At 36.5% G+C, this 13,008-nt stretch overlaps 2 protein-coding genes across 3 annotated transcripts in view; both read left to right on the plus strand.

Annotated features, from left to right (window-relative positions):
• Positions 1-13,008, plus strand: part of LOC115432728 (zinc finger protein 420-like) — a 597,943-nt gene that overhangs the window by 103,186 nt on the left and 481,749 nt on the right. The window lies entirely within an intron of this gene.
• LOC115432159 (zinc finger protein 345-like) lies at positions 1,279-7,813 on the plus strand. Of its 2 annotated transcripts, none has more exons than XM_030153008.1 (4): positions 1,279-1,857; positions 2,343-2,445; positions 4,826-5,578; positions 5,783-7,813. In XM_030153008.1, the coding sequence occupies exons 2-4, from the start codon at positions 2,428-2,430 to the stop codon at positions 7,244-7,246; spliced, it is 2,235 nt and encodes a 744-aa protein (XP_030008868.1). In that variant the 5' UTR covers positions 1,279-1,857; positions 2,343-2,427; the 3' UTR covers positions 7,247-7,813. The 2 variants fall into 2 exon arrangements, with proteins under 2 accessions (XP_030008868.1, XP_030008877.1); XM_030153017.1 differs by having other exon boundaries at positions 1,279-1,541.

Consider the following 13,008-nt stretch of genomic DNA (forward strand, 5'->3'; position numbering starts at 1 on the left):
AAAAAAAAAAATCGGTTGTAACATAAACCCAGTGTGTCCATCCAATGTCATTGATCCAATTCTATGGGTTTTACTGGTGACTCAGTGTAGATGACGGTGTTTCCACAGTAACTACAGAGCCTCTGAATGTCCAAATGGGTCATATCTGATGACCATGAAAAGATGAAGAACTGTATTTTACACAAATTATGTACATGTATTGATAGAATTAGTGGCTCGATAGGTGTTAAACGGTTTATAAGGTGTAGCTGCTGTTAAAGACAATACGACCTTAAAAAGAACCCCTCATATTTCTGTGTTTTCAGACATTAATTAAGTTTAATAGATTCTATGTGAACTAAATGTACAAACTTAAACAAAATCTACTCATTAAACCTTAGATAATGCTGTGGTATTTCACACAATATCATACCTCATTATTCTACTTATATTTGAGAGGAAAAGTTAAAAGTTGACTAAAAAATGCCTGTGCTTTCTCCTGTGTATTTTGTCAAAACAGGTTTTCGTAGTGATTTAAAAATGGATTTAAACTTTTATATGTGATTTCCCACCATTTATTATAATAGTATCCTCTATATTTTGCATTGTTCAGTGAAAATCAGGTGTTTTCCTGTGTTTCATTTAGTTCAATCATTTTTAGATCAGTGGAGGTTTAGGTCATTAGGGAGGAATTTGTGGAATGCAAAAATGATAGTGAAGATATTAACAATCAAGGATGTTAGGTTCCACATTCAGACCAAAAGGATCTGAAGTGAAATACTATCGTAATAACCTATAAATGATGACAACTACAAAATTTTCCTCTGTTTCTGTGTTAAGTAAAATTACATGAAAGTGCTTACATTTATGAAACATCCTTTCACAAAAAAGTACAATTGTACCAGTATTCTGCCTGTTCCTAAATGTTTTGTGCATTTGGAGATCCACTGTGATCTGTAAGTTGTAATGTACATGTGTAAATGATAAACTGAGGCAAAATATTGTTCAAATTGCACTTATTTTCTGGAGAAATTTCAGGTTGCTTGTGGTTGTCCATGTTATTCAGATTTGTAAAAGGATACTTTGTAGATGTAAACATTTTCATAATGTAATTTAACTTTTTCACAGTGAAACAGAAGAAAATTTGTAGTTGTCATTATTTATAGGTTATTATGTTATTTGACTGGTCTGACCAGTTTGAGCTCATATTCGTTTGAATGTGGAACATGAACTTCAATGAGTTTGCCACTCCTGCATTAGATAATTAGCTTTTCCCACTCTACCTTCAGGACCTGAACGCAGCGCCAGCAGTGATGTTCGGTCCGTTAGCAGTTAGCTTAGCTGCTAAACATGGAGCATGAAGCCGGAGTTAACGGGATTTTCCACAGGTTTAACGGTGCCTAAGGTGGATCAGTGTTCCGGTACCAACAGACGGAGTTCATCCCGCCTTGTGACACTGAAATGGAGCTTTTTTTTTTTTTTTCAAATCAGTACCGAGCGGCTAAGCTAACTAGCTACTGTTTGCATTAGCCTGTTAGCAGCTAAATGTCAGGTTTTCTCTTGTGTTTTTCCTTTTGAGTCTGTCCATTAAATGTAACAGAAGAATTTAAAGCAGTGCGGGAAACGTCTGAATAAAACTAGTACCCTACAAACACTTGACAGTAAATTAACAGCCCGTATTTAGGTTGGATTGGACGTGGCTAGCCTGTTAGCAGAAGCTAAGTGGTTTGTAGTGGTTCAGATTCAGAGTCTGATGGATGTGAAGTTCAACATCATCACAGTCTGTGATGTTTGAGGCCCAGAAGAACACGAAGATACACAGTGAACTTCAGCATCTGATGAAGAGCAACAGACAAGAGCAAAAACAGGAGATGAAATGTAAACATGAGCTTTACGTCAACAACAGGCTTCAACAGTGACATTTGGATTAAACTATAGAATAGAATAAAATAGAATAGAATAGAGTAGAAAAAAGAAACTAAGGAGAATTAAGAGGTGTGATTACGCCTCATAACTTTTCTGCAAAATGTGATATTACAATGTTGTACATTATTATCATTATTATTATTATTATTATTATTATTATTATTATTATTATTATTATTATTATTGTGTCCAATACTTGTAGTATTTCTAATGTGCTTTTGCTTGTTTTACTACTGTTCCAATAGTTATTATTTTCTTATTTCCTTTTTTTCCTCCTAATTCTTATACCTGTACATCCAGTGCTGTGCTGCTACTGCGACCTTTAAAAAGTTCTGTCTAATGTAATCTAAGAATGGTGCTGAACCAAGCGTTATAAATGTATCATTTTATTGATACCAATATCATGAATTTCCTTTATTTTCTTTCTGTGTTCACAGTTTTATCAGCTGATTCTATAAAACTGTGATTGGTACAAAGTGAACTTCCCGACACTGTGTTGCCTTCAGGTGCCTCTGAGACAAAATGGACTCTTTACAAGAGGTAAGACAAACTGTCATGGGCAGTACAAAAACATCTTCTTTCAGTGTACTTCAGGTATGAAAGTACAACTATATTCATCCGCTAATCTGGCATCATCAACAGTTTTCTCAAAAAATGCTGAAGCTTTCGTTTCAGCTCTGCTACAGTTCACCTCCACCAACTGACCATGTCATTAACCCTTATGTGTCACTGTGGACAGTTATGTCCATTTGGGTCCATTTTTCCTCTTTATCTGCATCATTTTGACTGTGTTAGTGAATATGGAACATTTTTTTCATAACCAAGTCTCTCTCTTGAGAAAGTTTACAATTCTAATTTTAATTATTCTTATAAATCTAAAACTGTGATGAAAAAATGTTTAACCTTCTAGAGTCATTCAGGATAAAAATGTCCACTTCAAAACTGCTGTAAAAACAGGGATGGGAATTGATAGGATTTTATCAATATCAATGCCATTGTCGATTCTGCTTGCCACTCCAATTCCTTATCAGTTCTCCTATTGATTCCTGAGTGGTTTTTTGAGTGGGAAAAAAAGAACATGCACAGGTCATAGTGGAGCTTGTTTGACCATTTTCCATATCAAATCATTCACAGTGTCGCACATATACACCTCTGAACACACATAAACAGAAAGTGAAACGCAATCATATTTTCCTGAACTGTTTAATGTACAAACGTAAGTATTCTGAAAGAATGATGATTTTAAAACACGTTAGGGTGATGTGATCCAGACTGGTCAGTGGTTCACTCCCGGTGAGTGACAGACCAATCCCAACAGTGGCATATGGTCACGTTACTCTGGAGGTCACTCACTGGATTTCTTTTTAATTTCCTTCAGTCCATAAAGCCTCCTCTGCTTGGTTTTTTCCACATATCAAGCGCCTTTGTAAAGTTGAAGCTCACTAGTTTTGACCCCATTTGAACTGGCATGTGTTTGTCCTGAGTATCTATATTGAGACAGTTTCTCTGCTGGGTGAGGATCTGAAGCAGCAGAGGCCGGGGAGGGGTTAACATGAGCACGAGATCTGTGACCATCAAAACAGACCAGTTCACTGACAGTTGTTTGCCTGAGCCGGGAAGAGTCTGATCAAACCAGAGTTTGAGTTGTTTTAGTTTGTTTTTTGGAAGCATCTTTTTACCTGTGTTTACTCCACAGATAGAGAAAGAAACAGAGAGAGAGAGATGTACAGGACAGAGGTCCGTGCGTACTGATCTGGTCTTGTCCGACATAGGGAAAACCAGAAAACATTGTGCAGAGAAATGAAAGAATCGCTAAGAAGAATTGATAACACTGGACGTTTATAATTCTGATGGAACTGATCAACTGGAACCAGTTCTAAGTCAGAACTGGTTTTTGATTCCCACTCCTGTATAAAAAGTAAATAGATAAATATTTTTAAATACTTTTTTGGGTCAAATAGTTTGATCAACTTCAGTCCTGATCAAAATTGTCACATATGAAATAATTATCAGGATTTTAACCCTTTAAATGCCAGTTTGATACATTTTTAGACAGACAAAGAAGGAGTTATCCATATAAGAAATTTTGGGTTGGCTGGATCATTCTTGGATTTCTCAAAGATTATCCTAAATATTGACTTTAAAGCATTATTATTTTTGTGTATCACCAGACTTAACATTTACATCCCTTTTGAGTCATTCAGGACTAAAATGTCCTATTAAGTTCCATTAGAACCACATTTTTAATCTCAAAGCGTTACAAAATAGTCATGCATTCTGTAATTTTATGTTTTCATTTTGCATAAGTATCAAACCAGACAAATCCAAGACTGAAGAAAAACTAAAATAAAATACCTTAGACACCAAACACTTTTTGTGGATTTTAAGTAAATAACAACAGGGACTGAATGTAATCAAACTGGCATTTAAAGGATTAAAATCCTTAAAATGATTGAATGTTTGGTAGTTTTGAGCAGGACTGATTGTTTAAGAGATTTATACAGAAATAAAACGATCTGTAAAGTTTTAAACAAGTTTTTTTTTTTTTAAAGCAGACATTTTGGTCCTGAATAACTCAAGAGGGAGTAAATTAAACAGAAGCCTGAGGGATAAATAATAGACCTGTCCTAATACTTCTACTCAGTTTACATTAACTTAATGTCGTAAGTAACTACATTAATTATGGTAAAACACTGGTATTGTTTGTTGCATTAATCTGCCTACTTTTGCATGAATTTTGACTCTTCTCCAAAGTTCATTGTGTCATTTTCGCTCTACACTGTTTAGAATTTGACATCGTTGCATTACAGTGTAAGACCAACAGACAGCAGCAGCAGCTATCAAACGTCTTTTTCCATTCTAAATTAAAATGGATTAATTCCTGCATTTCACTCACTTCTTCACTTCTTTGCTTGTGCAGGAACAAAGCAAAGTTCTCCAGAGACTGGAGAAAGATGAGAGAGTTCTCTCGACAGCAGCAAACAAAGATAAAACACACACCTGTGACCAGTGTGGGAAGGCTTTCAAAAGACTGGATTGTCTTAGAATACACAAACGCATCCATACTGGAGAAAAACCATACAAGTGTGTCTTGTGTGGGAAAGCCTTTAACAGAGCTGATAGCCTCCGAGTACACCAACGTATTCACACTGGAGAGAAACCTTACAGCTGTTTTGTGTGCGGGAAGGCTTTCACTGCAGCAAGCCACCTGAGGACTCATCAACGCATCCACACTGGAGAAAGACCATATCCCTGTGTTGTATGTGGGAAGGCTTTCACCAAAGCGAGTCTCCTCCGAACACACCAACGCATCCACACTGGTGAGAAACCATACAGCTGTGACCAGTGTGGGAAAGCGTTCCGACAAGCAGAGAATTTAAGAATACACAAGGGTATTCATACTGCAGATAAACCATACAGTTGTGACCAATGTGGGAAGGCTTTTAGATCTGCATCAGGTTTGCGGTATCACCACCTTAGGCATACTGATTATACCGGAGAGAAACCATACAGTTGTGACGAGTGTGGGAAGGCGTTCAACAATGCGGTGTACCTCAAAACACACCAACGCATCCACACCGGGGAGAAATCGTACAGCTGTGATCTATGTGGGAAGACCTACACAACATCAGCTAGTCTATGTCATCACCATCTTAGTCACACTGAGGAAATGGTGAGTCTATGTGAGATGAGTAGGAGTTTATTCTTTGAAATTATGATTACACTACAAATTTGCAGAAATTTGACAGTCACATGAGATTTCCTGTACAGGCATGGTTGTACAAGTAAACTATACTGCGATAAAACTCAATCTATCTTTGTTTTTCATTACTTACTTTGTTATTTTGTCTTTTTGTATGTGTATATGTTTGTGTAGGATCAAGGCAAAGTTGGCCAGAATCCATCAAACTTCGAGAAAATGCATGCCTGTGACCAATGTGGGAAGGTTTTCACCAGAGCACATAGTCTCAGAACACATCTACACATACACACTGGAGAGAAACCATACAGCTGTGTCCAGTGTGGGAAGTTGTTTCCCACAGCAAAACAGGTACGAGCTCATCAGCGTGTCCACACTGGAGAAAAACCATACAATTGTGACCAATGCGGGAAGGCTTTCACTCAGGTCGGGAACCTCAAAACACACCAACGAATCCACACTGGAGAGAAACCCTTCACCTGTAATCAGTGTGGGAAGTGTTTTACACAAGCAGAAACTCTCAAAACTCACCAACGCATCCACACAGGAGAGAAGCCATACAGCTGTGATCAGTGTTTGAGCCGATTCACTAAAGCAGATAGTCTCAGAAGACACCAGCGTATTCACACTGGAGAGAGGCCGTATTCCTGTGACCTGTGTGGGAAGACATTCACTAAGGTGAGTGACTTTAGAAGACATGAGCGCATCCACACCGGAGACAAACCATATTCATGTGACCAGTGTGAAAGCAGGTTTACCAAGGTTGACAATCTTAGAAGACACCAGCTTATCCACAGTGGAGGAAAGATGTACAGCTGTGACCACTGTGGGAAAGATTTCACAAAAGTTGACAATCTCAGAAGACATCAACGCATCCACAATGGAGAGAAGTCGTACTTCTGTTACCAGTGTAATAAGGCCTTCTCCAAATTGGAGAACTTTAGAAAACATGAGTATTTTCACATGGAGAAGAAACCTTATATATGTGGCAAGTGCGGGAAGGCTTTTACTGATGAGGGGAGTCTTAAATCACATAAAGACACCCACATGGAAGAAAACCTGTATTTCTGTGATCAGTGTGGGGAGGCTTTCATTGATGAACAGAATCTAAGAGCACACCAAGATTTCCACAGAGAACAGAAATCATGTGTTGTTGGTCAGTATGGAAAGGCTTTCACTGATTCAGGGAGTCAAACTCACAAATTCATTTACACAGAAGAGAAACCATATATTTGTGAGTGGTGTGGGGAAGCTTTCATAGATGCTGGGAGTCTAAAAATGCACAAAGACTTCCATGTAGAGGAAAAACCCCATATCTGTGACCAATGCAGTGAAGCATTCATAGACGAAAAAAATCTAAGAAAACACCAAAGAATCCACATGGAAGAATCTTCTATTTATGCTACAAGTGGAGAGGATTTCACCGACGCAGGAAATGAAACCCACCCACACATGGTTATTGATGAAAAACCACATATCTGTGAACAGTGTGGGGAGGCTTTCAGTGACATTGGCAGTCTAAGAACACATCAAGACAACCACAAGCAGGAGAAACCAAATCTGCCTGACCCAAATGGGAAGAGTTTCACTATTGCAAGGAATCAAGTTGTAATTAACTCCTGCATTTCTATTAAATTGTAAAGATGAAAGGTATTCTATCATGTAACATACTAGAGTAATATGTAGATAATATATTGTATTTTGTAGCATACTAAAACATTTTTCTCATTTAATGTAAATTTTGTAACTTACCATGGATTGTAGCAGTTTAACAGCTGATTTAGGGGAGAAACAATTACCAAAAGTTCAACAATTTTATCCACTACCCTTGCATCATAATCTGTGCATGCAATTCTTTCAACTATTATCTATAATGGTAAAAGACATTTTAGTAAGAGGCACTTAATATGTAGCAAATATACTGACTATAATTATGTCATTTCTTGCAAGTTTGCTACAATGTAAAACTGTCAATATTTCAAAAACGTTCCAATTCCAGAACCATGTATATTTTATTTCACCTACAGTCCAACTTACCATTATTGACACCCGTTTATTTTTTTCACAGCCTGTACAATATCTTCAGAAATAAACATAAATATATCAAATCGCTACCATCAGGATTTTTAATCAGAGGTTCAAAGTAATTTATTGAAGCATGTTGATACTCAGCTTACATGTTGTAATTTCAAAGAAGAAACATGAAAAAAAAACAGCATGGGCAACAGTAAAGATGCAGTTCCTCAATATTTGGTTGGATTTGGCAGTGATGACAACATCCAGACATTTGTTGCAATGGTCTATAAGCTTCTCCGCTGGTGTTTTCTCCCACGGTTCTTTTGAAATTTGTTCAAGGTCGTGAATGTTTGCTGGGTTCTTTTCAGATTTTCAGATTTCAGTTCACCTCAAAGCTTTTCAATGGGATTGAGCTTAGGACTCATTTTAAAACAGTCCATTTCTTTTCCCTTTTCAAGCTTTTATGGTAGTTAGAGAAGAATTTCTTCTTGCAGAGTAAACTATTCTGATTAGAGCTTTTGATAGTTACAGTTTTGATCCCGAGAGTACTCACTAAAAGTAGGTCTTTTTTGTTTTTATGTCCAGCTGTCTTTGGTACAGTTTGGTAACCTCTTTAACCCTTGAAACTCATGCATCGCCGATCAATAAATCAATCAAAGAAAAAAATAATTAACACGCAGTGTAGAAATAATGTGTGCTTAGAACATATAATACATCATAGCATAATTTAATATAATATATGAAGGCATTATTCAGCTTCATTTATTCACATTTGAGACATTTGGTGAAAATAGAACAGACAACATTTATGATCAAAAAATGTCACTTTAGATGTGTTTTCTTCACTTCCCCAATATTTTATTCATACATTCCACTACTTTTGTGATGTTTAGACTTTGTTAAACCTATTTCAACCCCAAAACACTTTGTTCACATGAGTGAAGATGTGTTTTCACAACAGATTTGAACATTTTCACTAATCTGACTTCAACCTTTCTGCATTTGGGCTGAATTATCTCTTTGTACAGTGAACTAGGGCAGAAATAGGGCCCCATAAAACTGTGGTTGAACTGAACATTTTACTGTTGCAGAGGCGTAATATGACAAACTACTGAAGACTGGATTTTCATGCAGTCAAGCGATCCTTTATTGGTACACAAAGAGGAAGTCAAACATACAAAGTGCTCCGCAGAACTCTGAGTAAGGAGTTCCTGAAGAGTAAAAGTGTGTGTATCTTTTATACTTAGCATCGGAAGTGTGAGTGTGTGTGTGGATTGCCATATAAGGAGTCTGCATGTTCCTGCCTGTTCAGGTACATCTCAAAAAATTTGAATTTCATGAAAAAGTTCAATATTTTTTGTCACTCATTTCAGAAAGTGAAACCCATACATTATATAGACTAGTTACACATAGAGTTAAATATTTCAAGCCTTTTTTCTTGAAATTTTGATGTTTATGGTTTACAGATAATGAAAAGCCAAACTTTAGAGCCTCGGAAAATTAGAATATTGCATGTGGTCGAGTGGAGTGGTGGGGTTGATATAGCAGTGACTTAGAGAGGAATCAGAAGGAAAGGAGAGAGTAAAGACTGTGCGTTTGGATACAACAATCACTCCTGGAGTCTAAGGTGGGACGCTGGTCGTTTCTATGTCCGTCATGATAACCAACAAACAGTCCTCCCTCAGTCCTCCCTCAGTCCTCCTCCTCCTCTGGTGCAGTGTCAGTGTATGTGGACTGTCCTGCTGGATCTGTGTCCTTCTACAGAGTCTCCTCTGACAAATTGATCCAACTCCACACCTTCAACACCACATTCACTGAACCACTGTTTGTTGGGTTTAGACTCAGTTCTGGATCTGCAGTGTCTGTGTTATGTGTAGATGTATTGTGTAGATTTGTTGTGCAGTTGTATTGTGTGGTTGAGTAGTTGTGTGTTTGTGTAGTTGTGTATCTGTAGTTATGTATTTGTGTAGCGGTGGTTCATCTGTTCATGGTGTCGGATGTGGGCGTCTGTTATAAACTTTCCAACCAATCAGGTGGAAACAGCCATTATCGTCTTGGAAACACCGTCATCATTGTCATGTTTGAGAGTAAATGTTAAATGTGAAGGTTTGACTTCAGTTTCATCCTCATATGTTCGTCTTGTGCTTTTACTTTCAGATTTGATCTGATGAAGCTACAGATGCATTTGTATAAAACAGTGTATGAATGTGTTGATGAATCAGTGCATCGGTGGGATTGGACGTTGTGTTCATGGACTGATGGGATTTTCCAGTGCTTGAATGAGGACCATGTGTATATATATGTCTGATCATATCATCTGATTTCTATCTAGTTGTTGTATATATTTGTATTTTATATTTACTGTTGGATCGACACATGAAATGAATTAGAAGATAAATGTGGTTCAGTTCATCTTTTCCCTTGTGACATTATTTTTGAACATGAATTTAATAAATACATAAAAGTAATGAATGTGGTTAAATGCACTGTGCTTTACTCATATTGAGGATATCAGTTTGTGTGACATTCATCTTGACTGAACAAGTAAATCAGCCTCAAAATTGCTGTATTAATTTAAAAAAAAAAACATACAAAAGGTAGGTAAATCGTTGAATATCCTCATAAAACCTTGAATCTTACTGATAATATATATTTTTTCATTATTTTGATGGGGTTTCAGGTTTTGGGGGGGTTTTTTGCAGACATGGTGAACTGATTGCATGGGTCCTCTTCACCTTATATGATGCCGCCATCTACTGGAAGACACCTGAACTGCAGACCCATAAATATTCACATGTTCATGATACTGATAATGTCATAAGACACAAGAGATAAAATAAAGTACTGTTTTATCAAAGTTTAGAGCAGCTAATAGACTGTATGACTGCATTACCCATGATGCCCATATCGTTTCAGAAATCTTCCCCTCCTACTGTCACTTACCATGATGATCTGCAGATGCTCTGTGTTGCTCTATGTCTCAGTATGAAGACAATATTTGACCTGTTTAAAACTTAGTTGATTTTTTTTGTTGATACTGTTCACTCTGTCGATACTTTAGTTTCAGCTGAAAAAGTAAAAACCTGTTGCTCATTCTCTCTTTGTGAACAAACAGGATGCGTCCAAAGGTCAGATATCATGCATATAATGAACAGTTGAGAATAGGAAACTGTACCTCAGTTACGTCAAAACATTATCTCTGATTCTTTGTCTTACTTCTATTGACTCTAAACGTAAGGACTACAGTTCCCATGGTACTTTGGAGGCGTAAGCAGGAAGTGTAATGCCTGCATGATAGGGTCCTGCCCTGTTTGAGTCATGTGTATCTGGCCCACATGTCTTTGCGTTTTCGAAGGTTAGCACCATTAAACATCAGTAGAATTACCCATGAACATCTCCTGTTTGCATGGATCCATGGATGTGCAGAGAACTGTCACAGACTTACTGTGATACTGACGACAACATTCTATGGACTTTTGTTTGGACTGACATTGCAGATGCCAACATCATCAGAAACAGTAAGTGAGACTGAATCTAGAAATTTATTTTCAGATTTAACAAACTTAGTATCCTTCAATGAAGTTGTGACTTCCATTTAACATTAACAGCCCCCACTGATGACATCACAGTAACTTATCACTATATACCAAATATGTCTTGTCACAAGAAAAGACATTCTGGATTAAATTAGTTGTGTGGTTTTGGAGTGTATGTGATATTTCAATGATCAGGTGACATAATCAGTGATGTTTCCCTCTAAAATTTAATAAAGGACACATTTTTCACTGCTTTCAATTAAAATATAGATGAACTCAAATATAATCTGTCTTGAAACAGAATGATTTTAAAGGGAATAGAAGAGTCAAATCCAGCGAAAGGCTGCTATTGGGGAATATCAAACAGTACAACTATAGATTAACATATCAGTGTGTTTTTCAATGAGGTCAGAGGTCACTGTCAGAGAACCTCCCATTCCACGTATTGTTAGATTTGGTATTTATTGTTAAATTTGTAATATATTACCAAAAAAATTACAAGATGTGCAATTTGTAACGTATTACAATTGCACATCTTTTAATGTTTTTATTTTTTTACATACTGTTACATTTATCGTATTTTTCACATATTGTTACATTCTCATGTATGGAAAATATATAACACTGGTCATATACTGTCACAGTTTTGTCAGATTTGTCACATATTGTTACATTTGCTAAATCTTGTTAAAATTTGCCACCTATTATTCCATGTACCACACTGTTTCATTTACCAAATGTTGTTACATTTGTTACATAGTTTGTTTCAATATTTTCGTGTCATAAATCAAATTTAATGATGAGTTTTTTTAATAATATTACAACAATCTGTCTAAAAAAAGAGAAAGATTTAAAGATTCATGCCCTGTATATATGTTAATTTATTTAACTTTTTTTCAGTTGCTTCTCTAAGTTCTGCTGTTGGTGGAAACTTAAGATCTGGATTTTTTTTATACTTTGTGTGGATATTTTAAATTTATTCTGCTTGAAATATACCAAATTATGAAGAAGGTATTTGTCCACTACTCATAGATGTACAGATGACTCTGTCATACTTAAGAAAACTGGAAAACAAGATGTGGCAGATCCTTTGACATCTGACTTTTTAGCTGATTTATGGATGTTTAATGGTGTTATCTTCAGTAAGTGAAAATCACAGGGAATCTATAAATATGCTTCATTAATGTGGTCCTTTATTCATCAACAAAAAAAACACAAAGTCATTCATTTCACAGGACTGAATGTAAGTACTGACTTATTTCCAGTCTTTAGTCAATGGGCAGAACAACACAACAGTACATCAAAAGTACTAGATACAAATGAGATCATATTATCAGACATTAGTACATAATAGAAGTATATAGTACATATACACGTACTACCTCATTTGGTTACCATAGTACATGAACAGAATGTAAAATCAGAAAGATGTACCCATAGCAACATAAACATGACATAAATTCTGTCTCCACATCAGACGATTACGGCGTTAGTTCCATTCCTGGATAGACTACCTCAACCTTAACCTTTGACCTATGGCTCACCTCTTCCAAATAAAGTAGTACAAATATTTTAAGAGGTGGAGGTGCAGTATAATGAATAACTGTGCCTCAGTGTAAATCAGACTCAAAATCTCTCCTTTGTTTACCACATACAAAACCTGTTTCTTACACTTACAGTATAGTCTGGAAAAACTGTAATAAAATGCATCACATTGATGGTACCTTCACACACATGGATGTGGGATTCACTCCCAGACTATCAAAGATTTGCTCTTTCAACCTTTCACTGATAAAAGTTTGAGGATTTTTCATCTTCGACACGTTGCAGCAGAAAACATCATGGGTCCCC

Source organism: Sphaeramia orbicularis, chromosome 2 (assembly GCF_902148855.1).
Source record: "Sphaeramia orbicularis chromosome 2, fSphaOr1.1, whole genome shotgun sequence".
Classification (NCBI taxonomy): Eukaryota; Metazoa; Chordata; class Actinopteri; order Kurtiformes; family Apogonidae; genus Sphaeramia; species Sphaeramia orbicularis.

Coding starts and splice junctions, on each gene's coding strand:
- LOC115432159 (XM_030153008.1), top strand. Junction 5,579..5,782: donor TTAGTCACACTGAGGAAATG/GTGAGTCTATGT, acceptor ATGTTTGTGTAG/GATCAAGGCAAAGTTGGCCA.